General features: G+C 36.5%; 1 protein-coding gene across 1 annotated transcript in view; it reads right to left on the bottom strand.

Annotated features, from left to right (window-relative positions):
• Nucleotides 1-394: 394 nt before the first annotated feature.
• The window catches only part of PDLIM4 (PDZ and LIM domain 4), a 71,468-nt gene continuing 50,908 nt past the window's right edge, over nucleotides 395-20,954 (bottom strand). The window contains exons 4-7 of the mRNA XM_026687544.2: nucleotides 8,040-8,218; nucleotides 4,746-4,903; nucleotides 3,064-3,184; nucleotides 395-1,753 (exon numbers count right to left, since the gene is read on the bottom strand). Of these exons, the coding sequence (XP_026543329.1) occupies nucleotides 1,549-1,753; nucleotides 3,064-3,184; nucleotides 4,746-4,903; nucleotides 8,040-8,218 (663 nt within the window). The 3' untranslated portion in view covers nucleotides 395-1,548. The remainder of the gene's footprint in view (nucleotides 1,754-3,063; nucleotides 3,185-4,745; nucleotides 4,904-8,039; nucleotides 8,219-20,954) is intronic.

Raw genomic sequence — 20,954 nt, 5'->3', positions numbered from 1 at the left:
TAAATGCCTGTCTGTCTGTCTTATCTTCTGTATCTATTTGTCTGAAATGAAGCTTAATTTTCTTATAATTTATGGACTTTTCTGCATTTCATTCAATTCATTCAAACATGAAAAGACTTCAGTACGTCCAGGGATTTTCAGTTCTGAAAACTCAAGTCAAAAATAACAGTGTGGTCTTTGCCCTGTTGTTATCAAGATTTCTTTTATATTGACTGAATTGATGTTGGCCCCAGAGATGAATATTCAAATTCAAAATTCACTGAACCTCAGAATGGTTCTATATTCCAGGCTTGAATATAAAATCTTATGGTTTAAACACAAAGGAGAAAGTAGTAGAAATAGCTGGCTGTGTGATTTGATACAAAGGAATAATAGCAAGAGAAAAGAAAAAACGTTGGTATCATGTGTAAATATTCTGTTATATCTGATTCTTTGCTGTACATGCATTCCATACATTTTTGTTTACAGAGAATTTTACATTTGAGAGTTCTTGATCTTTACAACTGACAGCATCAGATGACCTAGAAGGAGTGAGAACACACAAATCATCTTTAACCTGCTCACTGCTCTTAACCAACAGAGGATCAATTATGGGTTTCCAATAATGTTTTCTTTAGGAAAAGTAAAAGGGCAGGATTAGGCAAGCGGAAAATTCCAGCTGCTAATGCTACCATCTGTCACAAGGATGACAAAAGGGGCTCTTCTTTATCACTTTGATTGTTTCAGGAAAAAGGTGAAATGACTTTTGTATTATTACCAAGAAAATTAGGTGTCCATGTCCGTGAATAAGGCTACCACATCTGGGCTGCAAAACAGTCAACCATAGAGGGCACAAAACATACAGAACCCCCTAGCTTGCTGCTGGCCTTCTAATGGATGTACAATTTTTTGCAGCTTAGATATGGTAGCCCAAGTATGCAGTCACTAGGAGTAAAGCTCAACTCAAAAAAGATTTTGCTTTTTTTGCAAATAAAAAGGCATTTGTTTCCTAGATACTGAACATAACTAAAATAACAAATAGGCAGCAATTATAACAACACCACTTGAGAAAGGATTTATAAGAGAATTTCTCTAACTATATTAATAACAATAATAATTAAACATGGTCTCAGTGTTTTATACCCTGAAAGCCACAAAGCTGTATTTATCGTATATCTATATTACTGACAAAAAGTCAAATTTAATGCAATGCTTTAAACTGTCAGTTCTTAAAGTGCCTTATTTTTAAATGGGACAAAAAAAAAAATACTGGTTGTATGTGGAAAAGTTCTTTTTAAAAAGCATCTATTTTTACATAGATTTTGGATGGTCTACAGCAAATATTATTTGCAGATTTTTTTTAAACTTCAGCACAGCAACCAAAAAGCAAAGTTTTATAAGAAATGGGGGAAAGTGATTGTTTTCCAAAGGTTTTCTGCAACCAATACTGTCCCACCTAAGGTCACAAGGGTAATTCATTTGATCTCTGAAAGATATTTTACTGAGAATAAACCCTTTTTTGACTCTCTTTTAGCCCTTTCGACCTGGCTGGGAAATAGAAGTAACTACTTAAACAAGTTCAACTTTGGCATTGGGATAAACAGCTACCACGTCGTATCCTTCTGGTGGTTTAACCCTTTCCTTGGCATGCGTCTCACAGTATAGTTGTTCCTCAATGAAGAAATAGCCCCTTTGCTTCAGATTGAGGCCACAGTCATCACACATGAAACATTCTGGATGGTAGAGCTTGTCACGGGCTTTCACTATTGTGCCACTGTTAGGGTGAAGGAGAGAAGAGAAGAGAAGAAAGTTAAATACTTAAAACCATTACTATTTCTTGCAGGTCAATGAGTTGTTACATAAGCCTAAACATCTGTAGAGATTCTCAGTCAACCAGGTCAGTCGTGGTTTCCCAAAGGTGCTTTTTTCAGGAGGCAACTGGACTTCCTTTCTTTCTTCTTTTGGAGACGTTTTGCTTCTCATCTTCAAAAGAGACCATTTTTAAAAGAAAAAAGAAGAAAGTCCAGTTGCCTCCTGAAAAAGCACCTTTGGGACAGCCATGACCTGGATGACTGAAAATTTCTACATACTTTTAGCTATACAATTTGGGATGAACACCCTTTGAATGGAGTGAGAGTAGGAATGGACTTCCAGAGGGGGGAAAAAACCCTGCAAACTACAGCTGGATAAACCTGGATGTGTCACGTGCTGTTATGCCCATGCCCAGTTTAGCGAAGAGAGAAAAAGTCCCGATACATCACATGACGCTGTGGTGGCGACAAGAGTTTGACACCCCCACACTAGCAAAATGCAAATGACCAGCTGTCTGCAAGGAATATAAATCCTTCCCATTCCTCACCATCCTGAAGAAGGTTCTTGGATGAGAAGTGAAACGTCTTCAAAGAAATAAACAAGAAAGTCCTGTTGCCTCCTGAAAAAGCACCTTTTGGGATAAGCCTAAACAGTTCTATTTTACCTAGGCATATCTCTGCCCTCCAAGACAAAGATTAAGAGTTATTAAGACTTAATAGCCAGCCAGCCACACTCCAATCTACACCTAAAAAAACTACACACAACAGGCTCCATATAAATACCACATACGGAGGTGTGTGCTCAAAGCACACAGAGAAGTTCCCCGAGGATGGACTCCAGCCACAAGTTCCAAAACTCAAAAGACAAAATCTCTGGTTCCAGTGACCGACCCAGACTGGATCCTGCAAAGACTAAGGGGCTTTGCTTCCACCGTTTGCAAAAGCCGAGGATATGCAGCTGCTCCTTAATTCCATATCTCTGAGCCAGCTGGATTCCAATGAATTCCATAAAAATTTTGGAACAACACAGGTACTTTGGATCAAGAGACTAACATTAGTCAACGTTAAAGCTGCAATACACATTTCATTAACCTTCCTGTGAAAGAAGAAGTCCAGATGCCATCCTGCTCCTATAAGTCCACCCGGCACATAATGTGGTTTTATGGCCCATACATTACAAGAGTTTAAAGTGAAACAGATGGCACTTTTATTCACTAGCTTTCCCAAACAAGATATAAACTATTAAGGCTCCTGGGGAGATTCATGTACTTACACAATGCCATTACCGCATCTGGTACACTCAGGGAGCACCTGCAAGCCAGACATGGCTCCACCCAGTTTAGGGACGGGAGATTTAATGTGTCTTGGACTGGTCACTTTGTCGTACTTTTCACCTGCCAAGGAAGGTAAGATAAACATTTCAGTACTATTGATTTAAGGCCTGTGGAATGTCCCAGATGTGCAGACTTCTTTGTTTAAATACAGGTAGTCCTTGACTTACAACGGTTCATTTAGTGACCATTCAAAGGTAGAACGGCACTGAAAAAAGTGACTTATGACCATTTTTCACATTCCTGACCATTGTGGCATCCCCATGGTCATATGATGAAAATTCAGATGCTTGGCAACTGGTTCTTGTTTATGATGGTTGCAGTGTCTTGGGGTCATCTTTTGTGACCTTCTGACAAGCAAAGTCACATTCACTTAACAACCATTACTAACTTAACAAATGCAATGATTCACTTAACAACTGTGGCATGAAAGGTCATAAAATTGGGACAAACTCACTTAACCAATGTTTCACTTAGTAACATAAATTTTGGGCTCAATTGTGGTTGTAACTCGAGAACTATCTGCAATGTCTTCTTGAATTCAAAAATAAGGAGGGTAGTTTTAAAATATACACACATTCCTTTCTTTATCACGAGAACGATAGGGACATCCTAAGGCTGCTTTCACAGAAAGCAGAAAATGCCTTCAGAAATCATTGGGATTTTTTTTTTCCTGGGCTAATATGGGGCTATATGTCAGATGATATAAAGATTAGGGAACAGGTGACCAGCATTAATCTTAAGGTATTTATTTTAAAATGGTAGCATGACTGTAAGAATTAGAAAGCAAGATAACATGGAATATCATATGAAGTTCTGTTTTGCTAAATAAAAACCAAACATTGAAAAAAAACAAAAACCAGGGAAAATGGTGTGAAAGATATTTTAAAAATAACAAAGGAAAGCTGGTACCAATGAGCCGTATAGAGGAAACACAGAAGACAGATGATGTTGCCTAATTTAGAAAATGTTTCAACTTTATGGAGTTTTTGGGGGGTGGGTGGGAGATATGACCTCTTGCTATGTAAAGGAAATCAAGCAAGGCAATAATACTGCTAAAGTGCACTTTTATAGCACGCCAGATTTATTGGTTTTACTGTATGTCAGGACTCAGAGAGACTTTTAAAGCCCTGTAATAAAAGCAAGACAGCATGTTAGAAACTGGCTTTTTTAAAGGATATTATATTGCAGTGCAATCCCCATACCACCGGAGCACCAGAAGAACACCGTTGGCATTGACAAAATCACAGTTAGTCAATTGCAAAAAGCAGCTTTACTTGGAACAGCTTATATTAATAAACCTGGATTCATTACATTAATAAGAGGAAGAAGGTATATTGGATATGTTTGCCACCTGGAGTTCATTGTAAAAAAAAAAAGTAAAGCAAGATACAAATAAACAGATAAAATATCTTGTGATGATACCTTTAGTGCCCTCAAACAACGTCTGCCTCTCCCAGGTCCTTGGGAAGGACTCAATAGATGGATTGAAATGCCAAATCCAGCCTAAACATCTGGCTACTGTGTAGTCAACCATCACGATCAAGAATTATTGCACATATGGTTTCTAAGATCAGCATGTACCTTAAGGTATGCATAAAAGAGGAATGTTTGTGTTCCTTACCATTCTCTCCAGCTTCCAACATGCCTTGCAGATACCGGAAAGATCCTGACTGCTTAGGTTCTGAAACAGGCCTTTCATGATCTTGTAGCATTTTGTACACATCTGAGTCTGTGTCAATTCCATTTTTGTTCCTTGGGAGAGACCTTAGAGGATCAGCACTATTTGAACAGAAAATGAAGGTCAACCAATTGATGCCAACTGAAGAGGCACCAACCTAAAGTCGATTAAAGAAAAGGAATCTTTCATGAGGAATTTCTCTCATAACGTTTTCTAGAACTGCTTCATCAAATCATGAGCTGGAGAACTGCAACTTTTGGCAAACAAATCCTATGTTTACGAATGAAGATTCAACCATTTGTTTCTGCTTTCTTGTTTCTGGAGTGATGGTTGGTCATGTACATGTGCAATCTATTATATGCAAAGAATTGCCAATGAAAGAACCCTTGAGTTCATTCTACTGGCTACTGAACCATATATTTAAGACTAACCAGTAAGTGCAAGACAGCTGCTGCAATTCATTGGATTACTGTGTTACACATGGATCATATTTTTAATGCATTAAATTAAATTACTGAAGAAGTTGGAAGTCCTCCCACCACTGAATAATATTTGGCACTGAAGGTTTTTTTTTTTGTTATTACCAAACATTGTATCAGGGATACTACTTAAAAAAAAGAAAAGAAACTTGACTCCTTATACATTTGAAAAAAAATGTTTGATGAAATGTTTGATGTTTTATTTGATGTGAATTGCAAACACATATGACTAAGAAGTCAAAATTAATGGTCACTCACACCATCACACTGGGTCCTTTGGGAGATCTATTTTGCCATTCATAAATTTTGGAGGTGTGATGGTGAAATAGAAAAAAGCTCATTTCAGTTCAGCCTTATTTAAATGTTGCATTCTGAAACTTTACATACTATCACAAACCCCTGGAGAGATGCAACAGTGTGCTGGACTACATAAAGTCCCTGAAAAATGTGGACTGGGGTTGGAAATGACAGTCAAGGATGGTCACTCTTGAAACTGCTGGATCATTTTGCTACTATTTTAGCCAAAATGGCTGAAATTCGTCTGAATTTTTTTTTCATCTGTTTTTCTATTGATTTCACCTTTATCATCTCAAATGGATTTCCTATTTCTTGTTTATTTGCATCTGGAATCAGTAGAAATTATGGATTCAAATTTGATAGATTTTAAACATCTAAAATATTTTTTAAACAAGCCACCTTTTTAGTATTATTCTATTCATGATATTAAAGGATACAGCTGTGATTTGTTATTTTTCAAATGATCTGTGATTATAAAATCTAGCTAAGAAATTATTTAAATGCTATCTGCAGTAATGTCCTTCAGAGGATAAAAATTATGCTTTCAGAAGAATGAATATTTAACACCAAAGTATGTTTGTACTTGGAAAATGCAGCATCTTCACTTAATTTTTGGCCAGTTCCAAACTTCTATTCTTTTGAATTTTTGTTATTCATACAATATACCATGCAGATCATTTGATGTTCTGTGTGATTAATTCTAGTTGATGGCCCAAGGGATGCTACTGTAGTATAAACCCAGATGTCTGAATTTAATCTAGTAGACCAGACCAGTTTAAATCTCAGGCCTAAATATTCATTTCATGTTACAAAAATGTATCTTTTTGGTGCCTTTTAAAAACTATTACTTTGTAGCACTGCATATATAATTTAAAGAAACAGTGTGGTGTGGTAATTAAGGCACCAGGCTAGAACCCTAGAGGTTGAGTTCTTAGGGACAAAGTCAGCTGAGTGACCTTGAGCCAGTCATTTTTTCTTAGCCGTAGAAGGAAGGCAATGGCACACCACCTCTGAAAAAAATCTTCCCAAGCAAACTGCAGAGACTTTGCCCAGGTAGTTTGTCAGAATAGAATAGAATAGAATAGAATAGAATAGAATAGAATAGAATAGAATAGAATAGAATAGAATACTTTATTGGCCACATATGATTCGACACACAAGGAATTTGTCTTGATGTAAATACTCTCAGTATACATAAAGAAAAGATACATTTGTTAAGAATCATAACGTAAAACACTTAATGATAGTCATAGGGTACAAGCAACAATCAAATCATACTAGGAAACAGTCAACATAAATCGTAAGGATACAAGCGACAAAGTTACAGTCCTACAATCACAAGTGGGAGGGGATGGGTGATAAGGAGCGATGAGAAGATTAACAGTAATAGTAGTGCACACTTTGTAAATAGTTGAACAGTGTTGAGGGAATGAATGAACAGAGGGGATGGGGGAATAATATAACATTACACATGTTTTATTCAGATGGCTTTACAAATGGGAAAGTCTATGGATATTCTCAATCATCCAGGCCATGATTGTCCCAAAGATGCCTTTCAAAAAGGCAACTGGACTTCCTTGTTTTTTTCCTCGAAAATGTCTCACTTCTCATTCAAGAATCTTTTTCAATTCTCAGTTGCCTTTTGAAAAGCACATTTGGGACAAATGAGAATGTTCTAATATGAATTTCATTTTTCTTTTGCCAATTTAGCTTGAAAAAAAAATTATGCTGCTATTTTAACAATTGTATACTAAAAGATAAAGCAAACCTGTAACACAAACACTGTTTTACCCATGGTCTGTTGAACAAGTCATAATTTATTGTCATATGCTAAGCTGTAAATCTGTTTAAAATCTATAACAAAGTGGGTTTGAGATAACTGAAACAATGAATGTTTATGAATCAATGTGATATGTGTCTTTTAATTAGGCTATCCTGCCTGGGGTATAAAATTCTCAGCCATCACTAGGCAGCAAAAAGGTGGAGAAAATTCCTCTGTTTTGCTGCCATCTAGTGGCCATCAGGATTTTTGGAGCCTAGGTAGTGTAGGTTGACTTTTAGTAAAATAGTTGAAGACTTGGCTGATTCATTTGGGAAAATAGCGCTAAAATGATTTTTCTCAAGTATTTAAACCCATTTTAGGTGGAGATGGAATGCTCTTCCAACAGAAGCACAGTCGTTTTAGTGTGTGTGAAAGAGTGAAGATTTTCACTTGGAAAAAAATGGTGCAAAAAACTTCCCTGATACTTACCTTTTCATACTGGCTGTAACCATGTCTGTACTAAAACATCCAGATGACCATTAAATGGATATGAAAAGTGAGAGCTTTCTATATCTACCTATTGCCATCCTAGCAATTGTCTGCATTTTTGCAACATGGATGCAGCAGCCCTACTTCATTAATTCAATTCAGGCATTTCTAAAAGCAATTCAATTGACATGTACACTTTTTACTCCATACCTTTGGGGAGTTGTGATATGGAGACCACTCATCTGTGAAGGTAAACTAGAATCTGGACTGTTGTTTGCATACAGACGTAAAGGATTATTGAATTGCAAATTTAAGGTCTGCTTGTTGTCTGTTGGACTTCCTCCAGGTGAAAAGGCCATGGGTCTCCTATTTGGAACAGGTCCATTATCCTAAACAAAAGAAGAAATCATGATAAGTTGTCCTTATCCATAATAAACTACCACTTTCAGAAAATGGAGATCCATTAAGTGGTCCACCAACTGCAAACAATATTTATTTAATAGCAATGGAGCCTGAAAATTGGGAATAAAGAATCAGCAAAGAGGATCTGTTTGAGGAGGAAGAAAATATATGTATTTCACATGTGTAAGACACCTGTTGTACAATGTCTTCTTGTGTTTTAACTTGTATTGCATCTAAATTAATTGAAATACATATTCAAGTTAGATCCTAGTCAAATAAGAGATAAATGTATGAACAGATGTAAATATGGCAGTTTAATGTCTGTAAAAAAATAGTGTTATTGTTTTTTAAGCTCTGTAATCTATTAATGTGAAGTCAAGGGGAGCTGGACTAGGAAATAGGCCTTCTACATTATAGTTTAACATTATGGAAATACAATTAATTCATACTCCTTCTCAGTCAGGAAGACTTTTAAAACTATCTCTTTAAACTGCTGTTTGAATCTTAGGATGATTGCCAGTATCCATTTATTATTATATAGTAAAATGCATGTAAAATTATTTTATTATTTTAACAGTTATTTTGATGCCATTCATGAAGTTTGGTGCGGTGGTTAAAGCACCAGGCTACAAAGCAGGAGACTATGAATTCCAGTCCTGTCTTAGGCATGAAAACAGAAAGGTAATCTTGGGCCAATCACTCTTTCATACCCCAACTTACCCCACAGAGTTTTTGTGGAGGAGGAAGGAGTATTAAATATGTTGGCTGCCTTGAGTTATTTATAAAAATAATAAAGTTGGGATAAAAAATCTAGTATCTATCTTCATAAATCTGTTCAGAATATTTATTTGCTAAGTCCATTTTATAGCTTCGCTCACATCTCTCAACTTATGTGAGTTTCCCTTGCCTCTTTAATACAATGTGAAAAAAGGCTAGCAATAAATCATTGATATCTCTCTGAATCCTAACAATAGCTCTCATTTTTATACTTAAAATGTAATTAATTTGTTTTAAATAAGCTGAAGTTCAGGTAAGACTTCTATAAACCTTCTCTACAAAACAAAATGAATTCTAAACCTACACTGAATTATTCTTCCAGGACTAATAATTAGATCATGAGCATTTTAAAAATTATTCAGAAAAAGTGCTCTGGATACTGCACAAGGATAATATTCTTTATTTCTGATATTTTGTTAAGACAATACCTGTTTTTCCCTCCTATAGACAAAAAGGGTGGTGGTGCTGCTTAAAAATCAGAATGACCTTTGAAAGAGCTAATGACCTAATTTAAGCAATTTTGAAGAGCAGCAGAAAGTAGTTACACTCATGGAGGCAAAAGCCCAGTCACACAGTACTTACAATCTCCATGCTTAGAGACTGTAATGTTAAGATATGCATAAGCAATGTAAAGATTTTTCTAAAATTTTCCGCAAATACTTTATGTTTTACAGTTTTTCAAATATTTACCTATAAATGAATGCTACTCTTAAAACTAGCTGGTTTTTCATTTCCACAAGAAGGATTTCTCTAGAACATTTGTTTGCGCTAGAACTGTTTAGAATTGCAAGCCCTGATTAACTATGGATTCCTTACTTCCCATTTATTTCTTCCTGATTTCTGGGAATGGATGCTGATTATGATAGTAAATGGCATCAAGCCAGCATGCCTTTCCAACCCCTCAGCTGGTGCCCGACTATTCCTCTGCACTGCCCAATTCTTGTACAGGAAAAGGAACTAGGAGGGGAACAAACAGTCTACACAATCAGGAACGAAGCCAGACTTTTCTGGTAACTCCTTGTACCTAGAAAATGTTTATGTGGACCTGTCACTCAGGCAGTTCTACTGAAATAGATTGGACCATGGTTTGTTCTTTCCCATTAAAGAGAAAGCAGAGATGGGACAATCAAATACCAAATTAGCTTTGTTTCTGGAAGCAAGGTCTGGTTCTTATGGAGGAGGAAAGAGGCACTACAATTCTCTTCAAATGGCTGGAATAATAAAAATAAGAAGAACTACAGCATACAAAGCCAGAATCAAGAAGACAGCAACAAATACCAAATTCCACTCTGCAAAGAAGCCAAAGAAATAGTGGACCACCTCCTTAGCTGCTGCCAGAAGATCACCCAGATGGACTACAAACAACAGCACGTCAAAGTAGCAACAAGGGTGCACAGAAATATCTGTAACAAATAACATTTGCCTTCAAGCAAAAAATGGGTGAGATCATAAAATAGAGAAAGTCATAGAAATGAAGAAGTTGAAGTGCTCTGGGATTCTACAGTTCAAACAGACAAGCACTTGATATATAACACTCCACATTTAACAATTCTTGAGAACAAAACAAAACAAAAGCCTGCATAGTAGATATGTCAGAGCCTGGAGACAGCAGAAGGGAAGAGAAAGAACCGGAGAAAAATCACAAAATATAAAGATCCACAAATAGAAATAAAATGACTATGGCAAAAGAAAGAAAAAGATACTACCAATTATAATAGGCTCCTTGGGTGCAATCCCAAAGTACTTAAGGGCATCACTTCAACATCATTGGCATCAACAAAATTACCACCAGTCAATTGCAAAAGGCAACTTTGGAATACTATATACCCTGTGATGTATTATTTAATGTGATGTATTATGTAGTATTTAGCACCATCAAACAAAAACAGCTGCCTATCTCAGGTCCTTGATAGGTGGATTAAAAAAAAACTTTGTTCAGTGTCCTTACAACTTTGAATGATCACTAAACCAATAATTCTAAGTAGAGGACTATACCACTAGCATGAATTAGCATCACATATGTTTGACATCCTCCATCAATATGTTAAGGTTGCAGGGGAGAAGAATCAGGATAAGTACAGCCTCCTCTCCATAGGATTCTTCTTCCTCCCATTGTACAGAAGTCAGGGTGAGATTGTAATGGGCATTTCTCATTTTTTCTGTACCTGTTTTTTTTTAATTTCCCTAGAAGTCTAAACAGAGCTAAGATGAGAATGAAAAATATGAAAGTAAATAAGCAAGCTCAGTACTTGTTTTAAACAATTGCTGCCAGCAGTCATAGAGAGGGAGATACAGTTCAATTATTTGTCTTTCGGCCTTAGATCTAGCATTTTCCAGATTTTTCGTTTTTGCTACTTTAATTAGAAATAGCACATTTTCAAATGTTAAAACATGCTTTTTAATTTTCCTGACTTTATTGCCCTGTTACACTGAAGGGGAAAGGAATGGTAAGCTGGAAATATGTTGCTTTGGCTAAATGCAAAGTTTTCCTATCCTAAATTAGCACAAGAAAAAATAAATACTTAAAATGTTCAAAAACAAGCAAATTGCAATATGCATAAGAAAATATGAGAGAATATTTGATACAGCTCATTTTTGTCTTACTGAATATTATAAATTCGGTATACAGATTTATTCTCTCTGAAGAGAACCTTTTTGATTTGTTACCATACTTCCTGCTGAGTCCTGTCAACTAGCACACAGGGCCTTTTATAACTATAATAGTTTTGCCAGATTCTTAGTTCCTGAAAAGTGATTTAACGTTTCTGAAATGCACAACCCAATTCAGCATCGTTTATTTCAGCTTTTCTTCCTACTGACACAAACAGGGGGCCCCTTTCAGTGAGCCCTGATAAAGCAAGGGGCAGGATTCCTGTAAATTTAGCTGCTGTGTAATTTTTAAAAAATATATATTTTAAGCCTATATTTTAAAATAGTTCATGAGATTACTGCAACTATAACTTTAAACAAAATGATAGTGCTAACCACTCTTTTAAAAGTAGAGAGATTTTAATGGATATTCTAAGAGAAGGAAATCCATGTTGACTAGGGGATTCACAAAAAATGGGTCTAATTACAAATTCTGATTGGAGCAGAAGAAAATCTAAAAGGCCAAAAAAGTTTTTTAAAAGACATTCTATCATTTTTTCTCTACTGTTTTGGAAATTCTATTTTTGTCATAGTTGAAAATTACATTTCCCGCCATTATTGCATGTCAGAAAAGTCAAGAAATTTTCATGTTTGTATCAATCAAAATGATTCTTGCAATTTAAACAAACAAACCCTTATATCAAACATGGTATTACTTCCCCAACTTTCTACAAATCAACAAATGTTGGCTTGAGAATAGTTCTTTTCCAAAGCAGTCACAATATGTAGATGGCATGTCAGAGAACATTGTGTTCCTATGATTCATCTTTCCTTGAGAAAGAGCCATTCATACAGGGATGAAGCTGTCTCTGATTCTATGCCTAGAGATTAAATCCCCAGTCTACCTAACTACTCACCTGTCCCTCAGGTATGCAGTTCCCTTCATATGGAAAGCCAGAGAGGAGTCCTCAACTGCATGAGAAGCCATCATGGTCAAGAGAAGGAGGAGGAGGAAGCTGCTTTTCAACTACAGGTTCTTGTAATCAGAGCTGATTGACTCCTATCTTCCTGAGACAGACAGGCTGGGAAAGCCCTGAATTTAAGGCACTCCCTGAGAGCCTTACAGTAAGGGAATAACTTCTGTGACATCTTCTAGATTATGTAAGTTTCCAACTTCAAGCCATGATAGTCTCTTGGAAAACCTGGACTCTTTCTGCCTCACTGTCAGCAAGAAATTTCTGGTTATCTTGTACTTGGAGCGCAGCTTGCTTTTATAAAATTTATATTATGACTGCTTCCTCCCCAGTTAAAAAATCCTGCCCAAGCCTTGTGAACTGGGACACACAAGAATGTATTTTTCTAGAAAAGTTATTCTGTTTTGCAGATGGAAAAACATCTTGGAGGAACTCCAAACAGAACAAATTGGAAGTGCATGGGAAGGAACATACAAAACCAGGACCAAATGTAAAAGGTTAACATTAACTCAGTTCTAAGCCATTTATTGTCTGAATAATTATCTTTAAGAAAACTTTCTCCCATAGCATCTTGGCTCAGCTCTGCTTCAAAGGGACTGCTCACCTAATTCACCATTACCTTCATTTAGACTGATAAGCTCAAGAAGTAATTTCTTTTCTCTTTGTTCAGTGCTTTTAAAAACAAAGAAACCCCATCATTTAATAAATTTAGCAACCCCCACAGTTATTAAATTTCCATCAACCTGATTTACTCTTAGCTTCTTCTATAAAGCTTTTAAAGCTTACAGCTGCACTGCGGCCATTCCTTAAGATAGTTATTTCATTTGCAGCAGTACTTTTCTTAGTAGCTTTACACTAATGGTAAACTTTCCCTGAATGGATACCCTTCAGATATGTTGTTGCTATTGGTACAGCTGGTTGGAAAATTTGGAAGTTGTTTGCCACACATGACAACAGACCAATATGACGTAGACCCATGATGGTGAACCTATGACACGCGTGCCACAGGTGGCACGCAGAGCCAATTGTGCTGGCACGCAAGCTGCAGGCAAACTTACCTCACTGTGCATGCGCGCGCCTCGCAGCTGATTTTTGGCTGGTTTGAGGCCTTTTTCGGCCTCCCAGAGGCTTGAAAAAAGCTCCTTGCAGGCTTTGCAGGCCGAATAATAGGTCCGTTTTGTCACTTCCTGTGTGCAGGGGGCATGGGGGGGCACGCATTGCCTTCTGGGTGCTGGCACATGAGCGTGCAAGCACTAGCGCGCGCACAATTTTTGGCACAGGAGCCCAAAAAAGTTAGCCACCACTGCCGTAGACCAATACTTTATCATTTGTCTTAGAAAGTTTGTTGTTGTTACTGTTGAAGATAGAATCTTAAAGGGGGCTTAGAAATATTTTAAATGAATGAAATCATTCATTCTTGCGGTGAGTGAAGGTTATAAAAATATGATTATGAGATCCTCTATCAATTATTATTAAGCTAAGGTCTTCTAAAGACAATGTTAAGAGGAAAATCTTCTGCCATAAAACAATTATACATAATATATCAATGGTAAAAAATTCAGTTCTTCCTATTGTTCATAGTCAGGTATCAGGAATATTTCTGCCCCTGTGCCTGTAAAATTTATTTATTTATTTATTTATTATTATTTTTTTATTTATTTGATTTGCCAATTGTTTACAAGATAATAAGTATAAGAGTATACATAGTTGTGAATACATGAAATGGGTACATATATGAAAAATAAAAGAATAAGAGAAACAATAGGACAGGGACGGTAGGCACGTTGGTGCGCTTATGCACGCCCCCTACAGACCTCTTAGGAAAGGGGTGAGGTCAATAGTAGACAGTCTAAGGTTAAAGTTTTTGGGGTTTGGGAAGAAACTACAGAGTCAGGTAGAGTATTCCAGACATTGACCACTCTATTGCTGAAGTCGTATTTCCTGCAATCAAGTTTGGTGCGGTTTACTTTGAGTTTGTATCTATTGTGTGCTCTTGTGTTGTTATGGTTGAAGCTGAAGTATTCACTGACAGGTGAAAATGCACATGGGTTTTGCAGGGATGTGTGTGTCTTTATTCCATACAGTTTCTTTGTGCCTCGTGGAATCCAGAGACATTCCTAAAAAGAAGACAGGGTAAGCCTGCAGCGGCCAGCATTTTTGCTTTGAAGCAGTTTTAGACAGTTGAAGCACAAGAAGAAAAGCCCCAAATTAACCGATCCAATATTTAGTCCTTAGCAGTGAGCAGCAGATGTAGAAGAGCAGTGGGGAAACATGGATATATGAAAGGATTTCTGGGAACAGTCTGAATGAACTAACATTATGAGAAGAGGAAGCTTTATGACTTAAAGATAAGAAAAGAGGAAGCAGGGGAAAGATGAGTAATTTTGCTTGGTGCAGGAGGAAGTAGTTGGATTACTGCTAGGAAAGAGCAACGGGTGGGGTCTGGCAGTTCTTGAGAATGATCCTGAAAAAAGGAAGACCAAGTCTGGGGTGAGAAAAAGAACATGCTATGGTTGATCCTGTGTGAGGGAGGGGGAAAAGGAAAGGAAAAAAGCAACAGTAAGTTCTAAGGAATCTTAAATAAGGTACCTTTTAGCTTTAGAAGGTTGTTCTGTGTCTCCTTGTTTTCTGTCCGCCCAAGAAACTGATTTGATTCTGTTATTCTGAAGCTCGGACTCAACGGTGCCTTGCACTTAGGAATTTGTCTTTGTCTTTTAGGTTCTTTCTATGATTGGTTGCATTCACCACAGTGGCTAATTTTTGACACTACTCATATTTCCCCAACATTCTATATATGATCAAAACTCTAAAAAAAAATCTTGTATTAAAAGAACTAAGCATGCTGCTATAAACTGCAGAATCATTAATTGGTTTTTTTAATGCTGTATTTCTCAGCTGCCCTCTACAAAATTATGTAGACTTCAATTCCCAGAATTTCCCAGACAGCAAATTGTTGCTGGGAATTCTGGGAATTTAAATGCTTATATCTAAAGGATGATATTTTTTTAATGACCTCACCCATATAGTAATTATTATGTGATCTTTCTATGTATTAAATAAAACACTCCTAGCAGTTATGTTTTATTGCTAGGTAGTTGGAGGTTAGTCTGTACACCTCACTGTTGTTTTATCATTGTTAGAAGAATTACATGCACCATTGTCTCTAGAACTACAATGCAAAGGAAGCACAAAGAGACTGAAAATGTTTATGGGATCATAAAGTTGCTCCATGGTATTAAAATGTATGTGAACAGATGTGCTGATTTCCCAAAGTGAACTGTGCCAGAGGAATTACACTAAAATGGAAACACAGTTTTAAAATTGCTGCATGATTTTTATGTCCTCCTGGAATGAATAATTGTTTGCTAATAGTTTTCTTCTTAGATGGATGTGATAAATTATAGCAGCCAGAGCAACCCTGACTTCCACATTTGTGGTCTTGCAGAAAAGATGTTCCAGTAGAGAAAGGAGCACATCCAAAACGGAAATGGAACATAGTGGCAATGGGACTGGCTTCATTTTTTTTTTTTTGTGGGATTTCCAAATGAAGCTCTTCGTCTCATCTGATCTGGCCTACTGATTTCACAGGAAGGATTTTTAAAAGAACAAAGGATGAACAAAGCACACTACCTCAGATTAATTGGCATGAGATGTACTCCCTATACCCAATATTCAGAATTGTCTCTGAAAAGAGATAGTGTAATCAAGCTGTGAAGCACTTTAGATTCAATTTCCAAAAGGTGTTTCTGAGCAGCTGGGCACTCAAATGTAACATTGGTCTACAACACTTAAAGCAGCCGTGTCCCTTGAAAGAGTGCAGAGAAGAACAACGAAAATGATTAGGGGATTGGAGGCTAAAACATATAAAGAACCGTTTCTGGAACTGAGTATGTCTAGTTTGATGAAAAGAAGGACTAGGGGTGACATGATAGCAGTGTTCCGATGTCTCAGAGGCTGCCACAAAAAAGAGGGAGTCAAGCTATTCTCCAAAGCACCGAAGGCAAGATAAGAAGCAATGGGTCGAAATTAATCAAGGAGAGAATCAACCTACAACTAAGGAGCAATTTTCTGACAGTTAGAACAATTACTCAGTTGCCTACAGAAGTTGAGAATGCTCCAACACTGGAAGTTTTTAAGGAGAGATTGGATAACCATTTATCTGAAATGGTATAGGGTTTTCTGCCTGGGCAGGGGGTTGGACTAGAAGACCTCCAAGGTCCCTTCCAACTCTTTTATTCTATTCTAAAACAGTCTGATCTCAGGAAATGGCTCTCACATACTCCAAAACTCCTTTTAGGAATCAGAGCCAAATCTCTAGTGTACATAGTAGTAGTAATAGTAGTAGTAATAGTAGTAGTAGTAGTACAGTAGTTGTATTACTGCCAATAGGTAAATCATTATATCAAAAGCCGAGTTAAGTGTTATCCCTGTAGAGATGTTTCACTTGCATGATGAATTCAAATATATTGGATTTCCCTCTAAGACACCCTTTAATTAAGATATCAATTCTGTAAGCTTTATGTGTTCAGCAGCATCTTGCTTGGTAAGTTTCCAAGAGTGGGGGATGAGATCACACAATAGCTTTCCCTCCTTCCTGTTTGAGCTGAAAAAGGATTATTGCTATACAAATGTAAATCCTTTTCTCCTAGAATTAGTGACATAATCTGTCATATTACAAAAAATGTCAGAGGACAAAAAAGGATGATAAAACATGAATAAATGGGATGCTTAATAGACAATTAGAATTGGAAGGGACCTGTCCAACCCCCCACCCAAGCGGGAGACCCTACACCATTTCTGACAAATGGGAGTCCAATCTCTTCTTGAAAGTCTCAAGTGATGGTGCTCCCACAACTTCCGAGGGCAAGCTGTTCCATTGGTTGATTGTTTTCACTGTCAGAAAGTTTCTCCTTAATTCCAGGTTAAATCTCTCCTTGTTCAGTTTCCATCCATTATTCCTTGTCTGGTCTACAGGCACTTTAGAAAATAGCTTGACCGCTTCCTCTCTGTGGCAGACCCTCAAATATTGGAACACTGTTATCATGTCTCCCCTGGTCCTTCTCTTCACTAGACTAGCCATGCCCAGTTCCTGTAACCATTCTTCATATGTTTTAGCCTCCAGTCCCCTAATCATCCTAGTTGATCTTCTCTGTACTTTTTCTAGAGTCTCAACATCTTTTTATAGTGTAGTGATCAAAACTGGATGCAGTGGGTGCGGTCTTACTAAGGCTTTATAGAGTGGTATTAGTACCTCACTTGATCTCGATTGTATCCCTCTGTTAATGTAACTTAGGATTGCATTAGCTTTTTTGGCTGCTGCTGCACACTGCTGGCTCATATTTAGCTGGTTGTCCACACGATTACTGCTATTGAGCCTTGTTTCACCCAGTCTATATGTGTACTTTTGGTTTTTCTTGCCTAAGTGTAGGACTTTACTTTTCTCTACATTAAAAAAGATGTAACAAAAGGAATAAATAAGAAAAGCATATTATGAGCTTTTTCCTGCAAATCTGGGTACCATACTTTTGCTTGACAATAGGCTCCACTAAAGCTGGTGAAACTTTTGTGTTAAGTTCCATAGATTTGGTACCGTGTTTCTCATATAATAAGGCCGGGTCTTATTTTTTTTTTGAGCCCCGAAAAAATGGCTAGGTCATCTTTTCTGGGGTGATTTAATTCCCCCTTGCATCTTCCGGGCGGGCAGGCGGCGACGGCTTGGATGTTGACCTTGGCGTTGGTGGGGCACTTCGATCGGGGTCAACACAGGCAACACCATATCCGGGTGTGCAACAAAAGTACTTCCTAACGGCAACCATTCCCCCCATTTCGCATGTTTTAATATAGGCCTTAATTTGGGGGAGGGGCTTAATTTCATTTCATGCCTATAAAACATGCTGGGACTTCCTATTGGGGGAGGCCGTATTGTTGGAGAAACAGGGTATGAGCAAATTAAATATTTAATTTTGCAGAAATAATTTGTAAAGGGACAAGAAGAAAACATCTGGAAGGTAATTATGTGCACATGTATATGCAAATGGGTTCTATATAAACAAACAGCAAAACATCTGTGCCAAGAAATGATTTCCAATCCAAAACTTCAAGTTATTCTAACATTTTGTTTCCATCCAGTTTCCCCAAACAGACAATCTGTTAAATTTCTACTAATTTCAGCATTCAATTTCTCAGCTATGTATGTCAGTTTTAGTACTGTAACATACATTGATATTTAGTAATCCAGAGATTAGTTCATACAGATCAATCACTCAATTAAATCAATCAATCAATATATTTCTTCATATTTCATATTTCTGAACTGCCCATCTCCCTCAAAGAGAGGCTCTTATATGACCTATCTATGAATGTTTTATTTTTAGGAGATAAACCAATCTCTTTGAGAGACTTAACAATTTCTAAGAATAAATATTTTGTATCTATGTTCTATCCTTTATCTACATACCTGAGAAATGTTTCAATAGGGTTTATTCTTCAGTTTTGTATATATTTACTAGACAAGGTTTCAATTTGGAACTTTGTGAACAGGATGAGTGATTGAAGGTAAATGGGAAAATAAGGTAATATTTCTCCAGAGTTCCTATTTAACTCTGAAAATCTGCCTTGGGGATTGTACAGTATAAACAAAGTCTACCAGGGAAAGTAAAAATGGAAAACCAACAATAGTCCTTTGTATATAGCAAAAAGAGCCTTTTCAGTCATAGAATAGCAATTCTGCATATCACCACATGCATCTCTAAAAGAACAGCAGCCACAAAATTATTTCAGAACCGCTGTCAAGTTCAGACATTGATCTTTCCTGATAATTTCTTTTTCATTTTAGGATAATTGAGGCATTTTGGAATGGTTAGAATATGAAGCATAAAGTGTATTCAAAATAATTTTGAACAGATAATCAGAGGAACATGAAATAGCTAAGTCATCTTATTTCACCTCAAGAATATTCTTCACATGAAAGTACTTTATAATGACAACCTATTTCATTTCCTTAAAACTGAAATTCTTAAACAACGCCCCCCCCCCACAAAACATTTGTAGTACACATGGTGCTCTAACCCCAATCTACAGTTTCCATCAATAGGATACAACAAGGAAAAGAAAATACTTGACAGCAAAAGAAAGATTTGAGAGTGTTACAATAAAAATATAACCTGGTTCCTATCACATTCAGAAACAGACCGGTACATTAAAAGGAGGGCCTTTTCATGAAGCATTTAGAGCTTTACAATTGATTTAGATTAAACTAGCTGAGTGATGCAAACTTATTTTAAATGATTCCTAGAATTTTTAATCAACATGGAAGCTAATCTTTAAGAAAAGCATTTGCACCAAGTAAACCAATTTTCATGTTAACATCTGCCCAAGGGAGAAAATATGAAATCTAAAAAGAATGTAAAAAGAAATAAACAACCCTCTTTTAATGTTTTGCAAATAAAGTGTTTATTGTGTCTTATAGTTTTATAATAATCAACATAAATATAAAACACACAGTACTAAAGTTTAAAATTTTCTGACATACAGAACATTAAATTCAAAGACATCTGCCTAAAAGGAAATCTCTGGGATTTAAAGAATTTAAGTCAAAAATTTGCATATAAATCTTTTCTTGGAAATCAGAAATACTTTCTCATTTCCTTTTTATAATCATATTTTCTAGTAGATTTTGAGGGTGTCAGCAAAGTTTCTGTTTTGTGCACTCTCTGGGACTTATACATAGGATTTTTTTTTTTTAAAAAAAAAACCACTTTATTATCTTGCCAGAGGTTTATCTGTATCAGTGAAGATATAACTTCAGTGAGCAAAATAATCTTGAAATTAATACTATGTTATTGTGTGTTGCTGTTTTAGGTGTCCTGTTTCCTTTTCTACATTTTGGAATACACGTGGGGCAATCAATTTTTTCCTGACACTCATAGTTCATTATATGAATATTTTGTTTCTAAAGAATCCCACAAGCCATTTCAGTTAAATGAATAAGGACTAGCTAATATATTGTATGTGTATGTATTTTATGTAGAATGTACTGAATAGATAATATACCCAGAACGTATTAAAGTTATAGCTATAGCTATAACTTATTCTATTATTGGATCAGTAGATTTTATATTGATCTTCACAACTTTGTTCTGAATGATACATGAATATCTCCTGCTGTAAAAGAAACCAGCTTTAAGCTGAAAAAGGAATATATTCCTTACTATTATTTCCAGGTTAAAAGCTACTTTTCCCTCTTGTTGGGTTCTTAGTTCCCGTGTGATTCCCCCCCCCCCAGCTTTTACTTATCCCTACTTTTTACCTTCCTTTTGTTTTCTGCTTTATTTATCTGTGACCTTTTCTTTGATATGTATGCTGGTAGTGTGCCTGACAATTT

Source organism: Notechis scutatus, chromosome 2 (genome assembly GCF_049901735.1).
Source record: "Notechis scutatus isolate UNSWTSFEM ecotype Mainland chromosome 2, rNotScu1.2, whole genome shotgun sequence".
NCBI classification, from domain to species: Eukaryota; Metazoa; Chordata; class Lepidosauria; order Squamata; family Elapidae; genus Notechis; species Notechis scutatus.
This window is presented reverse-complemented; position numbering and strand designations above follow the sequence as displayed.